Source organism: Carassius carassius, chromosome 21 (assembly GCF_963082965.1).
Source record: "Carassius carassius chromosome 21, fCarCar2.1, whole genome shotgun sequence".
NCBI lineage: Eukaryota > Metazoa > Chordata > Actinopteri > Cypriniformes > Cyprinidae > Carassius > Carassius carassius.
In genome coordinates this window covers 29,410,446-29,423,567 of record NC_081775.1, presented here as the reverse complement: position 1 = coordinate 29,423,567, position 13,122 = coordinate 29,410,446, and the positions used below count along the sequence as shown (strand labels likewise).

Genomic DNA, 13,122 nt, shown 5'->3' with positions numbered 1-13,122 from the left:
AATAACATTTAATTATATTACTGATGAAGATTATATAATTGACTGTGCCTTTATTAAATGTTATGTGTGACTTAAGCATCAGTGTGAATAAATTCTGGAATTTCAACTCCCTAAAATGTCCCTAAAATGCGTCAGGCCTTATCAATGAAGATGCACTTTTAAAAATGCAAAAGGATTCATCTTGCATTTTCATACTTAAATATTATGGGAAGAATTACAATATAATGGTATTTTGCTTACAAATAATTAATTACGCTTTAGATTTCTCCTATAGCCTTGTGCACACACATGTAAATTACACAAAACCCCTCCACTTCAGCATATGCAACCTCAGAACACCTGCCAGCAGCCAATCACATGAATGGTAGCCAACAGGCTCCTCCCACTGAGTGTCTATAGTTGCCGTGGCTTACTGGGTAGGCTGCTGCTCTAAGCCTGTCTCCCATAAATGAGGACCACCACCAACACAATGGATCCCCGCTCTTGTGTGAGATAATTTGGTATTTTATGGTCCAGTTCTCAGTGCATGGCTAATCGTTCTTTATTAATGTGACCAGTTTGCTGCACAAAGGAAAAATGAGTGTACAAACTATCTGGAAGCATCTCACATTGTTGAATAGTATAACAGAGACAATGTGATTGTGAAAAGGAGCAAACAATGAGCTGCTTTAGAAGATGAAACCAACTCCAGAATGCAGCTACACAAACTACAGCATGCTTTCCACTGCGAGAATAAAATCTCCATTTGCTCTTCCTAGTAGATCTATAATCACAATGTTCATCCGTGGCTCTGGATGGATGGATGTTTGCTTTACTGTCACTTCAGTCACTGAAGTTTACCATGAGTTTGGCTTTTTAGCCATCAGGAGGCAGTAATGTGCTAACTATCATTGACTATTTTTTAGACTAGCACACTAGCCCTGCTTATGCCATGTACATTTTTTGCATGGTTTAAGTATGCAACTCTAGTTTACATTTCAGTTTATCCAGTAGAATTTATTATACAATAAAAAATATTTTTTATACACTATGTACTTATGCACTATGTAGGCTACTCAATCATGTAGTGTATGAATTTTGAATCTTGAGTATTAATAAAGTGAACTTTTTCATTTTCATAGTTGTGGAGCCCAAAGGGCTCAGAGCATTCTCCAATTATTGCAAAATGTACTATCAAATTTTTCTGATCCGAAATATAAAATGAAGAATAAAACAATATCTTCTTTTCTCCAATTCAGGTGCTTCCTGTCACATTTTGACATTTCCTCTCATACACAGAAAGGTCAATTTTCATACACAGTTTTGCATAATGTTTCCAAGCTAAAGCATGTGAATATCAGCTAAATTGGCTGTCGGTTGCTAGCACCTAGCCTTGACATTCATGCACCGCATCCATTGACACCACAAAAGTGCTGCTAATCCTGTTCCAGAGCAATGTTTTATGACCTGGGATAAAAGCAGCCCTAACCCACTTCTAAACTACAAGTGTGAAACAGGATTAAATATGGGGAACGATGATAACATGGGGATAAGTGCAGTGTGAAAAGTCCCTAACTTCATTGTTAATGCATTACTTTTTTTTAAAAACAGTTGGCAGTAATAGTCTATAATATGCATTGTTTAGAATGACCAATCAGATGACAAAGGAGTGTCCTGTTAAAGAACATTCATATTAAACAGTGTGAGTAAATAAACTCAAAACGCTCTCGTAGCGGATGCAATTTTTATGGCAATATAAACACATTCAGAAACACATAAAAATCTGTTTATCATTTATCTACTTTAAATACAAACAAAACACCAGACATGATTTACACAAGTGTGGTGAATCAGTCAGTTCAAATTCTACAATGGTTGGCTAAAAATGCTTTGGCAAAAGAAAGCTAACAGCTCAATGTCCACCTATGAACAAGATTTAAACAATTTCAGACCACATGAAGAAGAGATCACTGTAATTACTTACTAAATCAACATATACAGGTTTACGCTGTGATCTAAATGTTACTAAATCTCTTTTGTGAAAACAATTATTCACAGTGGATGACTTATGAGAACCAAAGCTGGCTGTTTCAACCAACCATCCAAACAAACCAAATAAAGTTCAGCATGCAGTAATTAAGGCAAGTGAAGGAAACATGGGGGAAGAGGTTTTTCTTCTGGCAGTGGCATAAAAGAATCATAAAAATAATGCAATAATGGATCATGAATATAATATCTAAATAAGACTGAAACCAAACTACTTCACATTCTTTGAACAGACAGAAATATGCTTGAAGTACATATTGATTCCATCATGAAATGAAATATGAACATCACAAATCATCTTCAAACACTCAATTCAGTTTGAGTTCTTAAAGGGACAGTGCATCCAAAAATTCAGAAAAAAAGTCATAATTTCATCCTGAACCAACTGATTTTTATTTTATTTTTTCTCTGGAATACAAAAGATGTTCATACTTTTTATCCATTGCATTTAAGGTGTAATGGAAAGTTCAAAAGTAGTGCATACTTATTTCATTATATTTCAAGTTTTTGAAGTTATACATGTGAGGAGGAACAGACTCAAATTTAAGCCATAATCCAATTTTATGGTTGTTTTATATATATATATATATATATATATATATATATATATATATATATATATATATATTATAATATTATTATTATACATCTTTGAGATAGTATACCTGTGTGTGTGTGTGTGCTGGAGAGAGAGGAGACAGAGAGTAAATGGGTTGATGGCCTCCCTGGTTCTGTTTTTGCAAACTTGTTTGTCTGTAATCTCAATGGACATCATTTTATCCATAATTCTGTGAAATTTCTATTTTAAAATTGTTCTTTTTTTTAATTTGTCATACCTGCCCAGGGACTACAGGTGGAAATTTGCAATTGTTGCTATAACCTTGCCCAAGAAATATTCTCTTGTTTAACAAGTTTAATGTTTATTTGTGCATTGTCCCTGTTTCAAATAAAATAATTTCCATTCCATTCCATACCATAATATAACCAGCTTCTTGAAGAGTTTAGTGTTTCACAGAAGAAAGAAAGTCAAACAGTTCTGAACATCACAAGGGTGAGCGTCTGAGGTCTCATTTTTGGGTGCACTTTCCCTTTAAACAAAACAACATTTTGCTTTTATCTGATACTGAAGCATTTGTTAGCTTTCCATATTTGAGGTTTGCACATAACAGAATAAAAGTGTATCCTGTACCATGCGGTTTTCTGTACCTGTAGCATGCATCAGGACAGGAGAGACCACCATCAGAGCGCAGGTCGCATGCTTGCCTGTCTGGAGACTTTTTACCAAAAGAAAAAGCAAAAAAAACCCCACATTCACAGCGCTCAACAATCACATGCATTCATAGTTCACACACCCACTGCCTGTACGCGAGTTATTCCATCAAACACATACTTGTGCACCTTTACATCGAGAACTTGCATGATGGTGGCACTATCTTATCTTCACATATGGATTAACATAACCGTAATAATAATGGAAATGCTATAGTGGTTTGTGCCAAGTACAGTAAACATTAAAACTATTTATGCTGAAAAACTGTTTATAATTATGATATATTGAAATATCATGATAACTGTCAATATAACTAAGCAACATCCTCTCCAAAACAAAGCTGCTGAGACATGCAAATAATCATGCAAAATATGACAATCACAATTTCCCTATAATTTGGTTACGATTTGGACTTGAAACTTGTATAATTTTGATAATGTTGTTGTTGGTTAACTAAAGCACTCTATATTTCATGCCATAAAGCAGGGTTTTCCAAACTGGGGTTTGTGCTATACCTGCAGGGGCTTTGTGATTTGATGAAATACAAATAATTATTAAATCATAAAAATGTAAAATGAATGTTAAAATAAAATACTTAAAAAAAAAATATATATATATATTTTGTTAACCTGCATTTCATGTGAACATTTACCAACATAAAGAATAGTAAACACGCAAATGTGTTGAAATGATTGAAATATTAAAATTAAAAATGAAATATGTCCAAAAAAAAAAAAAAGTTAATCCTTGCCATAAAGGACAAAACTAACTGTACTGTAGTTTTAATCTGCATTTGTTCGGTTCTACATGCACATTAATGCAAGAATATTTATGTGATGAATATAACAAGGAAGCAAAACAAAAAGGACGGGTTTCATATAACTTCCTAAGTTGTCACATGGCAAAACCAAAGCACATGAGGAACATTCAACAATGGAATGAGAACAAAAGAAAAGATGAATGTCAGGTTATATTTTAATATCAGTTCACTTTTTCTCCAATACCAGCGAAATGCAAGAAACTACATGTTCATTGCTTCATCACTCCAGTTGCTATGGGAATGCAAACGAAACACATGGTGGAGCTGTCAATCACAAGGGCCCCGCCCTCCAGTATCTACACTCATGATTAAAGCAAAAACTAAAAAACAAAACAAAAAACAAAAGAGAGATATAACAGAGAAATAATGTGCGTAAAACAAGACATTATATGGTCATCCTACCCGAAATAGACCGGACAGGGCTAGTTTATCATATCTGACATGAGCTATAGCTATTCCATTCACAGTTCTCATTTCACCCCACGCAGAAGAAAACTTCACTTCTGTCATGTCCTGATGTGAAATCTCTGAACACACGCATGCAATGGGGCTAAGAAAAGGTGCAAACAAAAGTCGAGGCACGGTTGAAGTGACACTAAATTGGCCTCTTGTATTTCCACTCCCCTCTGAGAAAGAAAGAAAGCATGAAAACAGAGTCAAGTAAAGTGTGGCACAATGACACAGAAGGCCTTAATGCAAAGGGTGACCTGTTAACTGATTTGGGTTACAAAACTCTTGCTGTACTATTTAACTGTACTGTTTTTTTGTACGAAACACTTTGCTATGTAAAAGTGTTACTAGATACTGTGAGGGTGAATGATAAAACTTGACAAGAAAATGACCTGGTTATCTTTTACCCATAAATCAAATGTAAAAAAAAATGCTTTTAATGCTTTTAAAACCTGGCTTAATTCTTTGTAAATGAAAATGAAATCAATCAAATGGAATGAAATATGACCTGGGCATGTTCGTAACAAATAAAGTCTTCTAAATGTTTTTTTTTTAATCTTTAAAACTACACCATATTGCATATAAATATGTACACTGAGTGTGGATCTGTTGCTTTGACAAAAGTACATACAACAGTGTATAATACACTACTATAGCAACACTTTGCCTAATATCCACAGAGTGTTCACAGTAAAACCGAAGGCTTTGTAAGGTGTTGTCAAAACGGAGTGAATGACAGGATCAATAACCCACTCCAACCAGACTGAGTCTATGATAGGTGCAGACAAATCATGTTGGGATGGTGGTGGAAACACTTTGGCACGAAGATACACAGTCAGAAAATACTGCGAGCAGAATATGCAGCAAGGCAAACCAGAGTGTGTGTGTGTGTGTATGTGTGTGTAGCTTCCTTAATAACTCAAAAAATAACTAACTTGACCAGTTTGGCTCTTAAACAGATGTACGTCCATCCTGATCTCTTTAGCTTAAGGTCTTTCGATTAGAAAAACATGTATTGTTCATGTAAATTTGTGATTTACTTGTATATTTTTATACTATAAAGCTGCTATAAAGCGATGCTTCGGTTCTAGCCTGTCATATTAGATCTTTACAGAAGTGAAGAGCAAACAGAAAAGGGCCTATAACAGAACCGAGTGGGACCTCTAAGATTTACATTCTATGCAAAATAAGTCTTTAAATAATTGTAGTAACAGTCTAAAGCAATGCAGCGACATATGTAAAGAATGACTTGGTCTGTCATTAAACGGTAATCGTTCTCCTATAAAAGTAAATGACTAACATGCATTTTTGATGCTGTGACACAAAAAGGGAACAGAATAAATTAAATTGCGCAACATAATGAGCAAAATCATCTCTCTAGAATAAAATATTGCAACCCTCCTAAATTTCCTATTAAGAGTCAATATACTCCCAAGATATCTCTGGCCACATCCAGACTCTATATTAGTTTCATATCAAGTGCATCATGCAGAAATAAAAGCGCATTATGGTCATGGTTGTAGTGGGGCTCTAACTTGTATAGTAGCGTGTCATGAAAAATAAATGTCAGTGAATAATTCACTACATTTCCAAATAAAAACATCTAAAACATGTCAGTAAGCCACAGCGTTAGAGGGCAAGAAAATGTGACACAGCCAAAGGTCAACAAGCAGAATGTCTCCCAGCAGAGGGTGTGATGGGAAACCAGGGCAGTGAGTTAAAGAAATGATAAAGAGAAAGTCAGAGAGGGGGAGAGAATGAGAGAAAGAGAGAGAGAGGAATAATCACACGATTGGCCACTGCTGTGCCACCGCTGCTCACAATGGAGCGTCCAGGCACTGGGGTCTGTTCAGGTTTAAAATGAGCTGGTGGAGGGTGTAGTCAACCTCTTCCCAATGTAGACCCTAAAAAAGGACATAACAAAAGGATAACAAAAAATGTACTGCCTCTTGATTAGATCACGATAGGTAGCGCTGGTATAGGTGTGTGTGTGTGTGTTGACACTCACCCCAGTCCCAGAGCCAGGATGTGGGTGAGCAGCAGCGAGGGCATAAACACTTTGAGGAACTCGGCGGAGAACACGCCACCTTTCTTCATAGCACCTGTCTTTCTCATGCTCAAAGACACAGATCCAGAACGCTTTGGGTGGCGGAAGTGGAATTCCCTGCGAACGGTCAAAGAAGATCATACTTATATCACATTGAACTTTGTGTCAAAAACTGTTTAAATGGCAGAATAGTTCTGTTGAGAGTTTGGAGCTTCACTGAAGGATTAAAATAAAATAAATACATATATTTTTAAATAAATAAAATAGACTTTTTGAAATTAAATTAATAAAAAAAAAATATTTTAAAACATTAACAAAATAAAAAAAATGTACAAATTAAATAAATAAAAAACTATGATAAACAAATATTTTAAAGCAAAGTAAAATATTTGAATATAAATTAAAAAATGAATAAAATACAATACATTTTTAATAAAATACATATTTTTTAAATAAATAAAATGTTTATATATACTATATATATATTTTTTTACATTATATTTCAGTTTCACAGAGAACAGAATATTTTATTCTTTTTTTTGTTTAGGAGTTAATACAGTACTTTTCATGTGGAAATTATGAACATGCACCTTAACTGGTTTTATTTGAATGCAGGTTCTTACTTCGGGGGAATGTTCTCCGGTCGACTGGACCAGTCTGCCACCCAACTGTCCCCTTTATCCATGAGGATATCATCTTCTTTGTCCTTCTCCAAACTATCATCTTCTGACTAAAAAATATGACAAAAGACCAGCATGTTTGATAAATGCCACTCATTACAGTGTGCTTATTAAATAACAGGACTATAACAGACAGACAGTAGCTCAACGATGATTGTAGATTCGTATACTGTGCGCTGCTCTAACCTGACAGTCTCTCTCGCTGGGCATCTCCACATCAAACGTGATCTGTCCCTCATCCTGGTCAGGACTATGTGGTCGTGGTGGGCTGTAAACACATCAGAGAAATGTAAAATACTGATTATATTAAACAGGAGAACAAAAGATGCCCGAATCATGTAAGGAGTGGATCGAACTTTACTGAGAGCTGCAGACGTAAGAATAGAAACGCTATATCAAAGCCGTGCCACCCACAGATGCCTCTAAGATGAGCCTCTGTGGATGAATTGAATTTGAATCTATGAATATACTATCATTTTCAGTCTTCTTAGTATTAGTTTTTGGAAACTAGTGCTGTATTTGTCTTGAAAACGAGAGAAATATATATGAAACTTTTGGTGCATGACACATTGGTTAAAGTTATACAAGTAAGTGGAACTTAGTAACAAAAAAAGTAAATATGGTCACTAATCCTCCACAAAATGCCACTAATGTCACTAAAATATCTTGAGGTGTTCTTATAGTTAATTAAAAATAAAACCATTGCAAACTGTTTTTGGTCATTTGAAATAAAGCTAAAATAACGGAATATAAACTTTATGACAATCACAAAATTTGCAGCTAACTGAAATAAATACGTTTCTGCTGAAGTACTGAAATTACTACAACTAAACAGAAGTAAAAATAAAGCTAAATAGAAAAAAGAAACAAAATATAATTATTAAGAATACTTTATAACTAGGAAAAAATGAAAATTTAATTAAAAGAGCAAAGGAAACATAATACAATGACAAAAAAAGAACTGAAAACTCAAAATATAAAAGTAAAAGCAAATTCAAAATATGAATAAATATTTTAATAGTATATACATAATACTAAATACAGTTTTAATAACAGATCAAATTAATTTTTATTTTAATATTTTCTATTTTCTTTTTTGTTTATATAGCTAACTTATTTTAAGTTTTAGTTATTTTAGAACATAAAGTTAAACTAAAGAAAAATGTTGAAAAAAAGTTGCTTTAGAAACTAGCTTAAATATATATATATATATATATATATTTTTTTTTTATTATTATTTATTTATTTATTTTTTCAAGTTACAAAAATGATTTTAGTTATCTATAATAACCCTGGTCTGGGAGTAGTCCATTCGTTTTTAGCCAATCAGAAACACTTTCTTCCTGTCAATCATTCTGGTTTGGAGGGCGGAGTTTCTGAGGATAAAGGTTTGTGAGCGGCCTGTTTCAAGGCTCGTACCTGTTGCAGGACGAGCTGCTGGGGCTGGACTCGTGCTGGGCGTCCAGTAGGATTTTCTCCATGTCTCCGTTATGGATAGAGGAGGAGGAAGGCACATGCTCCAGTCCTCCTGTCAGGACCTCCTCTTCCTCCTGCACGGCCTCCAGGGCCTGTGAAGCCTGGGACTCGCCTTGGTTCCTGTTCCCCAGCAGCAAGGGCAAGCTGGGGTTCTGCTGCTGAGTGTTTCCGTTCATCTCCAGCTCCACCCAGGACCCTGAAAAACCCCAAACAGTCATTAGCATTAACATGCATCAAACGTTTTAAGAGGCAGACACTGTACATGAGTTTTCATTACTAGCATACGTGTCCACCGGTGTGGAGCTGAGCAAACGTTTTCAGTTCTTTCTTTCTTTAGGCAGACTCATTCAGGGGATTGTGGGACTGACATCAGCAAAAGATAAACAATAAGAGAGACAAAAATGCACATTTTCCTCTAAAGGGAACATGACACTGACTTGTGAGAACAAACATCCACTGTTGCAAACATGAGACACACGTGTCCCATCTTCCCCGCACTGTTGCTGGGCAAAACAGGAAGTTCCACAGACAGGTCCCATGATGCTTCAATAACACAATGGAGTGACAGGATGTTGCTAGGGCATTGCTATGTGGTTGCTAGGGTGTTCTGGTTGGTTGAATCCACCCTGAAGTCACTCCAAACAAAATAAGTCATTCAAAATGTGCACTCATCATTGCAAGATTCACATTTGTCATAATTAATCATGCAGCCCTAATAAGCCAGCATCCTATATAAATCAGCACATCTAATTAAAGAAAGAATCCTTCACCAGCCCTCAACACTGAACGCTTGTATTTGCCCACAGTTACTGGCATGTTGCCATGGCAGAATGCATTCCAGCAGCTCTTCATCTGTGAGCATTCGTCGTCTCGCTGCATCACAACAACAAAAATGAAGAAGACTTATATTGATGGAAGGAACCCAAGGAACATCCCAGTTGCATTGCTGTCTATGGGAGGCTCAGAGAGCTCTCGGATTTCATCAGAAATATCTTAACTTGTGCTCCAGAGATGAACAAAGGTCATGAGGGTGAGTAAATAATGACAGAATTTGTATTTTTTTTTTATCCCATGGTGGAAACAGGCGGCCAAAAAAGTGGTGTACAACTACATCGATGTGGTAAAATATTCAAATGAATGCAGAAATAACACACCAGCTCTAGTTACACAACTAAACACACTGATCCTGGAGCAGCTCTGATGGAGTTCACTGCAGGACCGGAGCGGGACGGAGGGAGGGATTATGTAATCTCTGGCACATCAAACCCTCTCCCATCTCCCTGCTGTGTCTGTAACCCAGATCTGTCTGTGTGCCATAAACCTACTAAACACTAACCAGTAAACAGGATGACTCATGACCCCTTGAAAGACAGACTGTATCCTAAAACCTACTGAGTTGCTCATCTAGACAGCATTTTTGGGTATCATTGCATATTTAAATGCTGTCTAGGTAGACAACACAGTAGGATTTTAAGAAACAGACATTGTTTATTAAACAGATGAGTGTGAATATGTTGTGTAAACATCTCTAGTCAACTCTAAAAACATTTGCAACTTACTTTACTTCTGTAACGTGACGAATTTTCAAGCGCAACTGGATATTCAAGAAGAATGGTTATTGGGTGAGACTTGCTTTTACCCAGGAACAGATTCAAAGGTGAAAAAAGTCTCTCTATATGATTATAAGATGTTATAAATAAGGTCATACAAACCATGGCCATTTTTGCACAACAAGATCATGAACGCACTGTTTTAAGAAAGTATAAAACACTGATTATCTATATATCTCTGATGTAGATAAGTGTATCATGCTGACTTGTTTGGACATGTTTCTTGGGGCTTCTTGAAAGATTTGAGACGGCTTTAGAGATACTGTTAACTACCTGTTATAAATCGCATGATAATAGACCTTAAATTACATCACTTTACAACTAGTGCAACCAGATCCGCAGGGAAATGTTGTTAAGTGCTACACACCCCATTACATATCAAATATTTTTAGATATTTGTATGCTTTCATCTAACCAAGAACATCCTACTCTCAGCTTTTACCATGTTTAAACTCACTGCACAGAATGCAGCTAAAAAAAACAGCACATATATTCTGTCTGAGCAAGCTTATACATTTGCAAGATATTTGCAGAAATATGCATATGAAGATCCAACTACATTATATTAAAATATACAATGCATATACAAGAATTAAAAATAATATTACAGTTGTTTTTTGGTTCTAGATGATGCAATGGCATGCATTACAAACCTTATAGTGTTATTCTAAAAAAAGAAAAAGAAGGACAAAATTAAAATTTATTAATGAAAAAAAAATAATTCCTAATAAATTGCTGCTTTCAGGACAGGGCATTGACAAAATGTATTTAAGCAGTGACATTACTTCAAATAAACCTCTGTGTCCACTAATTTGTGATATTATTGTGGCAAACTAATTAGTAAGATTTAATCATATTTTTATAGATGATTTAATCAATATATTAACACATACGAAGGGGGGCAGGAAAAAGTGCTTAACAGGAATGACCCTGCTACTTAACAAAATTGGGGCACACAATAAACAGTGAAGTTTTATGGCAATACGCAGCTAAATTAAATCGGAATGCATTCAGCTTCTGTATTTATTTACACGCCCCCCGCTTCCATTTTCTCAGATCCCCTCTTCGCCTTGTTTTGATATCCGCATAGCCCCGCCTCCACTGCGCTCTAAATTAATCTAGAACTGACGATTGGTTTACGTTCCATCAATCATTCTGCTCCCATTCAATCTCATTCGCTCTCGCGTAATGACGCCATCCTACGCTACGCCCATTTACCCCTCCCCAACGACCGAGGAGGAAATTCCAGCCATTAAGCGAAGTGAGACAATAGATGTTGCATAACAGCGTTTTACAGCTCCAGAGAAAAATGCAACCGACACAAACAACAAATTCTTTAAAGCGACATTAGGGTCCCTCCCGAGTTCTCCCTGCAGTAACACGGACGGAGGTTTACCGTTGAGTCCCGGTTCTTCATTGTTGTTCAGCTGCGCGGCGGCTGCGGTGGACATGTTGCCTCTCCAGTCCGTCAACACGGCGCGCTCCCGCCCCCTCCGCGTGCACGCTCACATGCATCTGGGGCGACGTCATCACATTCACAACCTTAATTTAAACTTGAATTAACTACTGAATAAAGGAAAGTTGCAGTAGCCTACAGACGTGCGCAAAAATAATTTTAAGTGTAAACCTGATAGAGGCAGATGAGTAAACTCTAAAATAATCTTTCTCTACACAATATACATACAGACAAACATAGAGAGAGAGATAGACAGATATATTTTATCTGAACAAGCTTATACGTTTTCCAGATATTTGCAAAATACGCATGAATGCATATGAAGATCCAACTACATTATATTCAAATCTACAATGCTTGTGCATGAATAATAATTAAAAAAAATAGTACACTTAAATTTTAGTTCTTGATGATGCAGCGACATGGACTAGCCTTATAGTGTTATTCTAAAAAAAAAGAAAAAGGAGCAAAAAATGAAGGAAACATGGTAAGCACTTAATTTTTGTTTTATTTAGTTTTTGGACTTTAGGTACATAAGGAATGTGCAAAATGAAGAAATTGTGAAGTTTGCGGTCATCTGACAGGTTAAAGTTTTTTTTTAAATGTCCTAATATTAAATCATCCATCTATCCATCCATCTAGTAGACAGAACAGAAAAAGAACAGAATGCTAGTGTTAGAAGATACATTTTTAATAAATAAAAAGAAAACAAGTAAATAAAATATAAATAGAATAGCGAATGCTATTGTTCGAGGGTCCATTTTTTGAATTGATAAATAAAAAACAAGTAGATGAATAGAAAAAGAACAGAGAACGCCAGTGTTAGTGTCTAAAATGTTTATTAAATAAAAATAAAAATTAGAATAGAAACAGAATGGGGAATGTTCATGTTAGAGGGTTTTAAATAAAAATTAGATATAATAGAAAAACAAATTGTGTAAGTAGGTCGCTTTTTTTAATAAACAAAAATAAAAACAAGTAGATAGAATAGAAATAGAATAGAGTGTGCTGGTGCTAGAGGGTAAAGTGTAGATGGAAGAGATGTCATAAATATCTATCTACAAACATTATAGAAGCATTAGGGATTATATGAAGGAATGGATGTTGCTCCTAAATGTATTGATAGACAGTGTCTGGTGTTTACATGCACTGCTATCTTGACCTAAAAACCTGTTACTTCGGTTCACAGATCACCAACTCCTAAAATAGCGGAGGCACAGATTCATTTCTGGGTGTCCCATTTGTTCCTGCTGAGCTACATGTGGAGCAGATGTTTAAAGATGAGCAA

The 13,122-nt window shown here is 35.6% G+C and overlaps 1 protein-coding gene across 1 annotated transcript; it reads right to left on the bottom strand.

The window, feature by feature from the left end:
* Positions 1–4,252: 4,252 nt before the first annotated feature.
* LOC132098091 (BCL2/adenovirus E1B 19 kDa protein-interacting protein 3-like) lies at positions 4,253–11,920 on the bottom strand. Its single transcript, XM_059504214.1, has 7 exons — positions 11,775–11,920; positions 8,712–8,964; positions 7,479–7,560; positions 7,236–7,342; positions 6,574–6,729; positions 6,405–6,469; positions 4,253–6,367 (listed from the first exon to the last, which is right to left on the bottom strand). The coding sequence occupies exons 1-6, from the start codon at positions 11,827–11,829 to the stop codon at positions 6,421–6,423; spliced, it is 702 nt and encodes a 233-aa protein (XP_059360197.1). The 5' UTR covers positions 11,830–11,920; the 3' UTR covers positions 4,253–6,367; positions 6,405–6,420.
* Between the last annotated feature and the right edge of the window lie 1,202 nt (positions 11,921–13,122).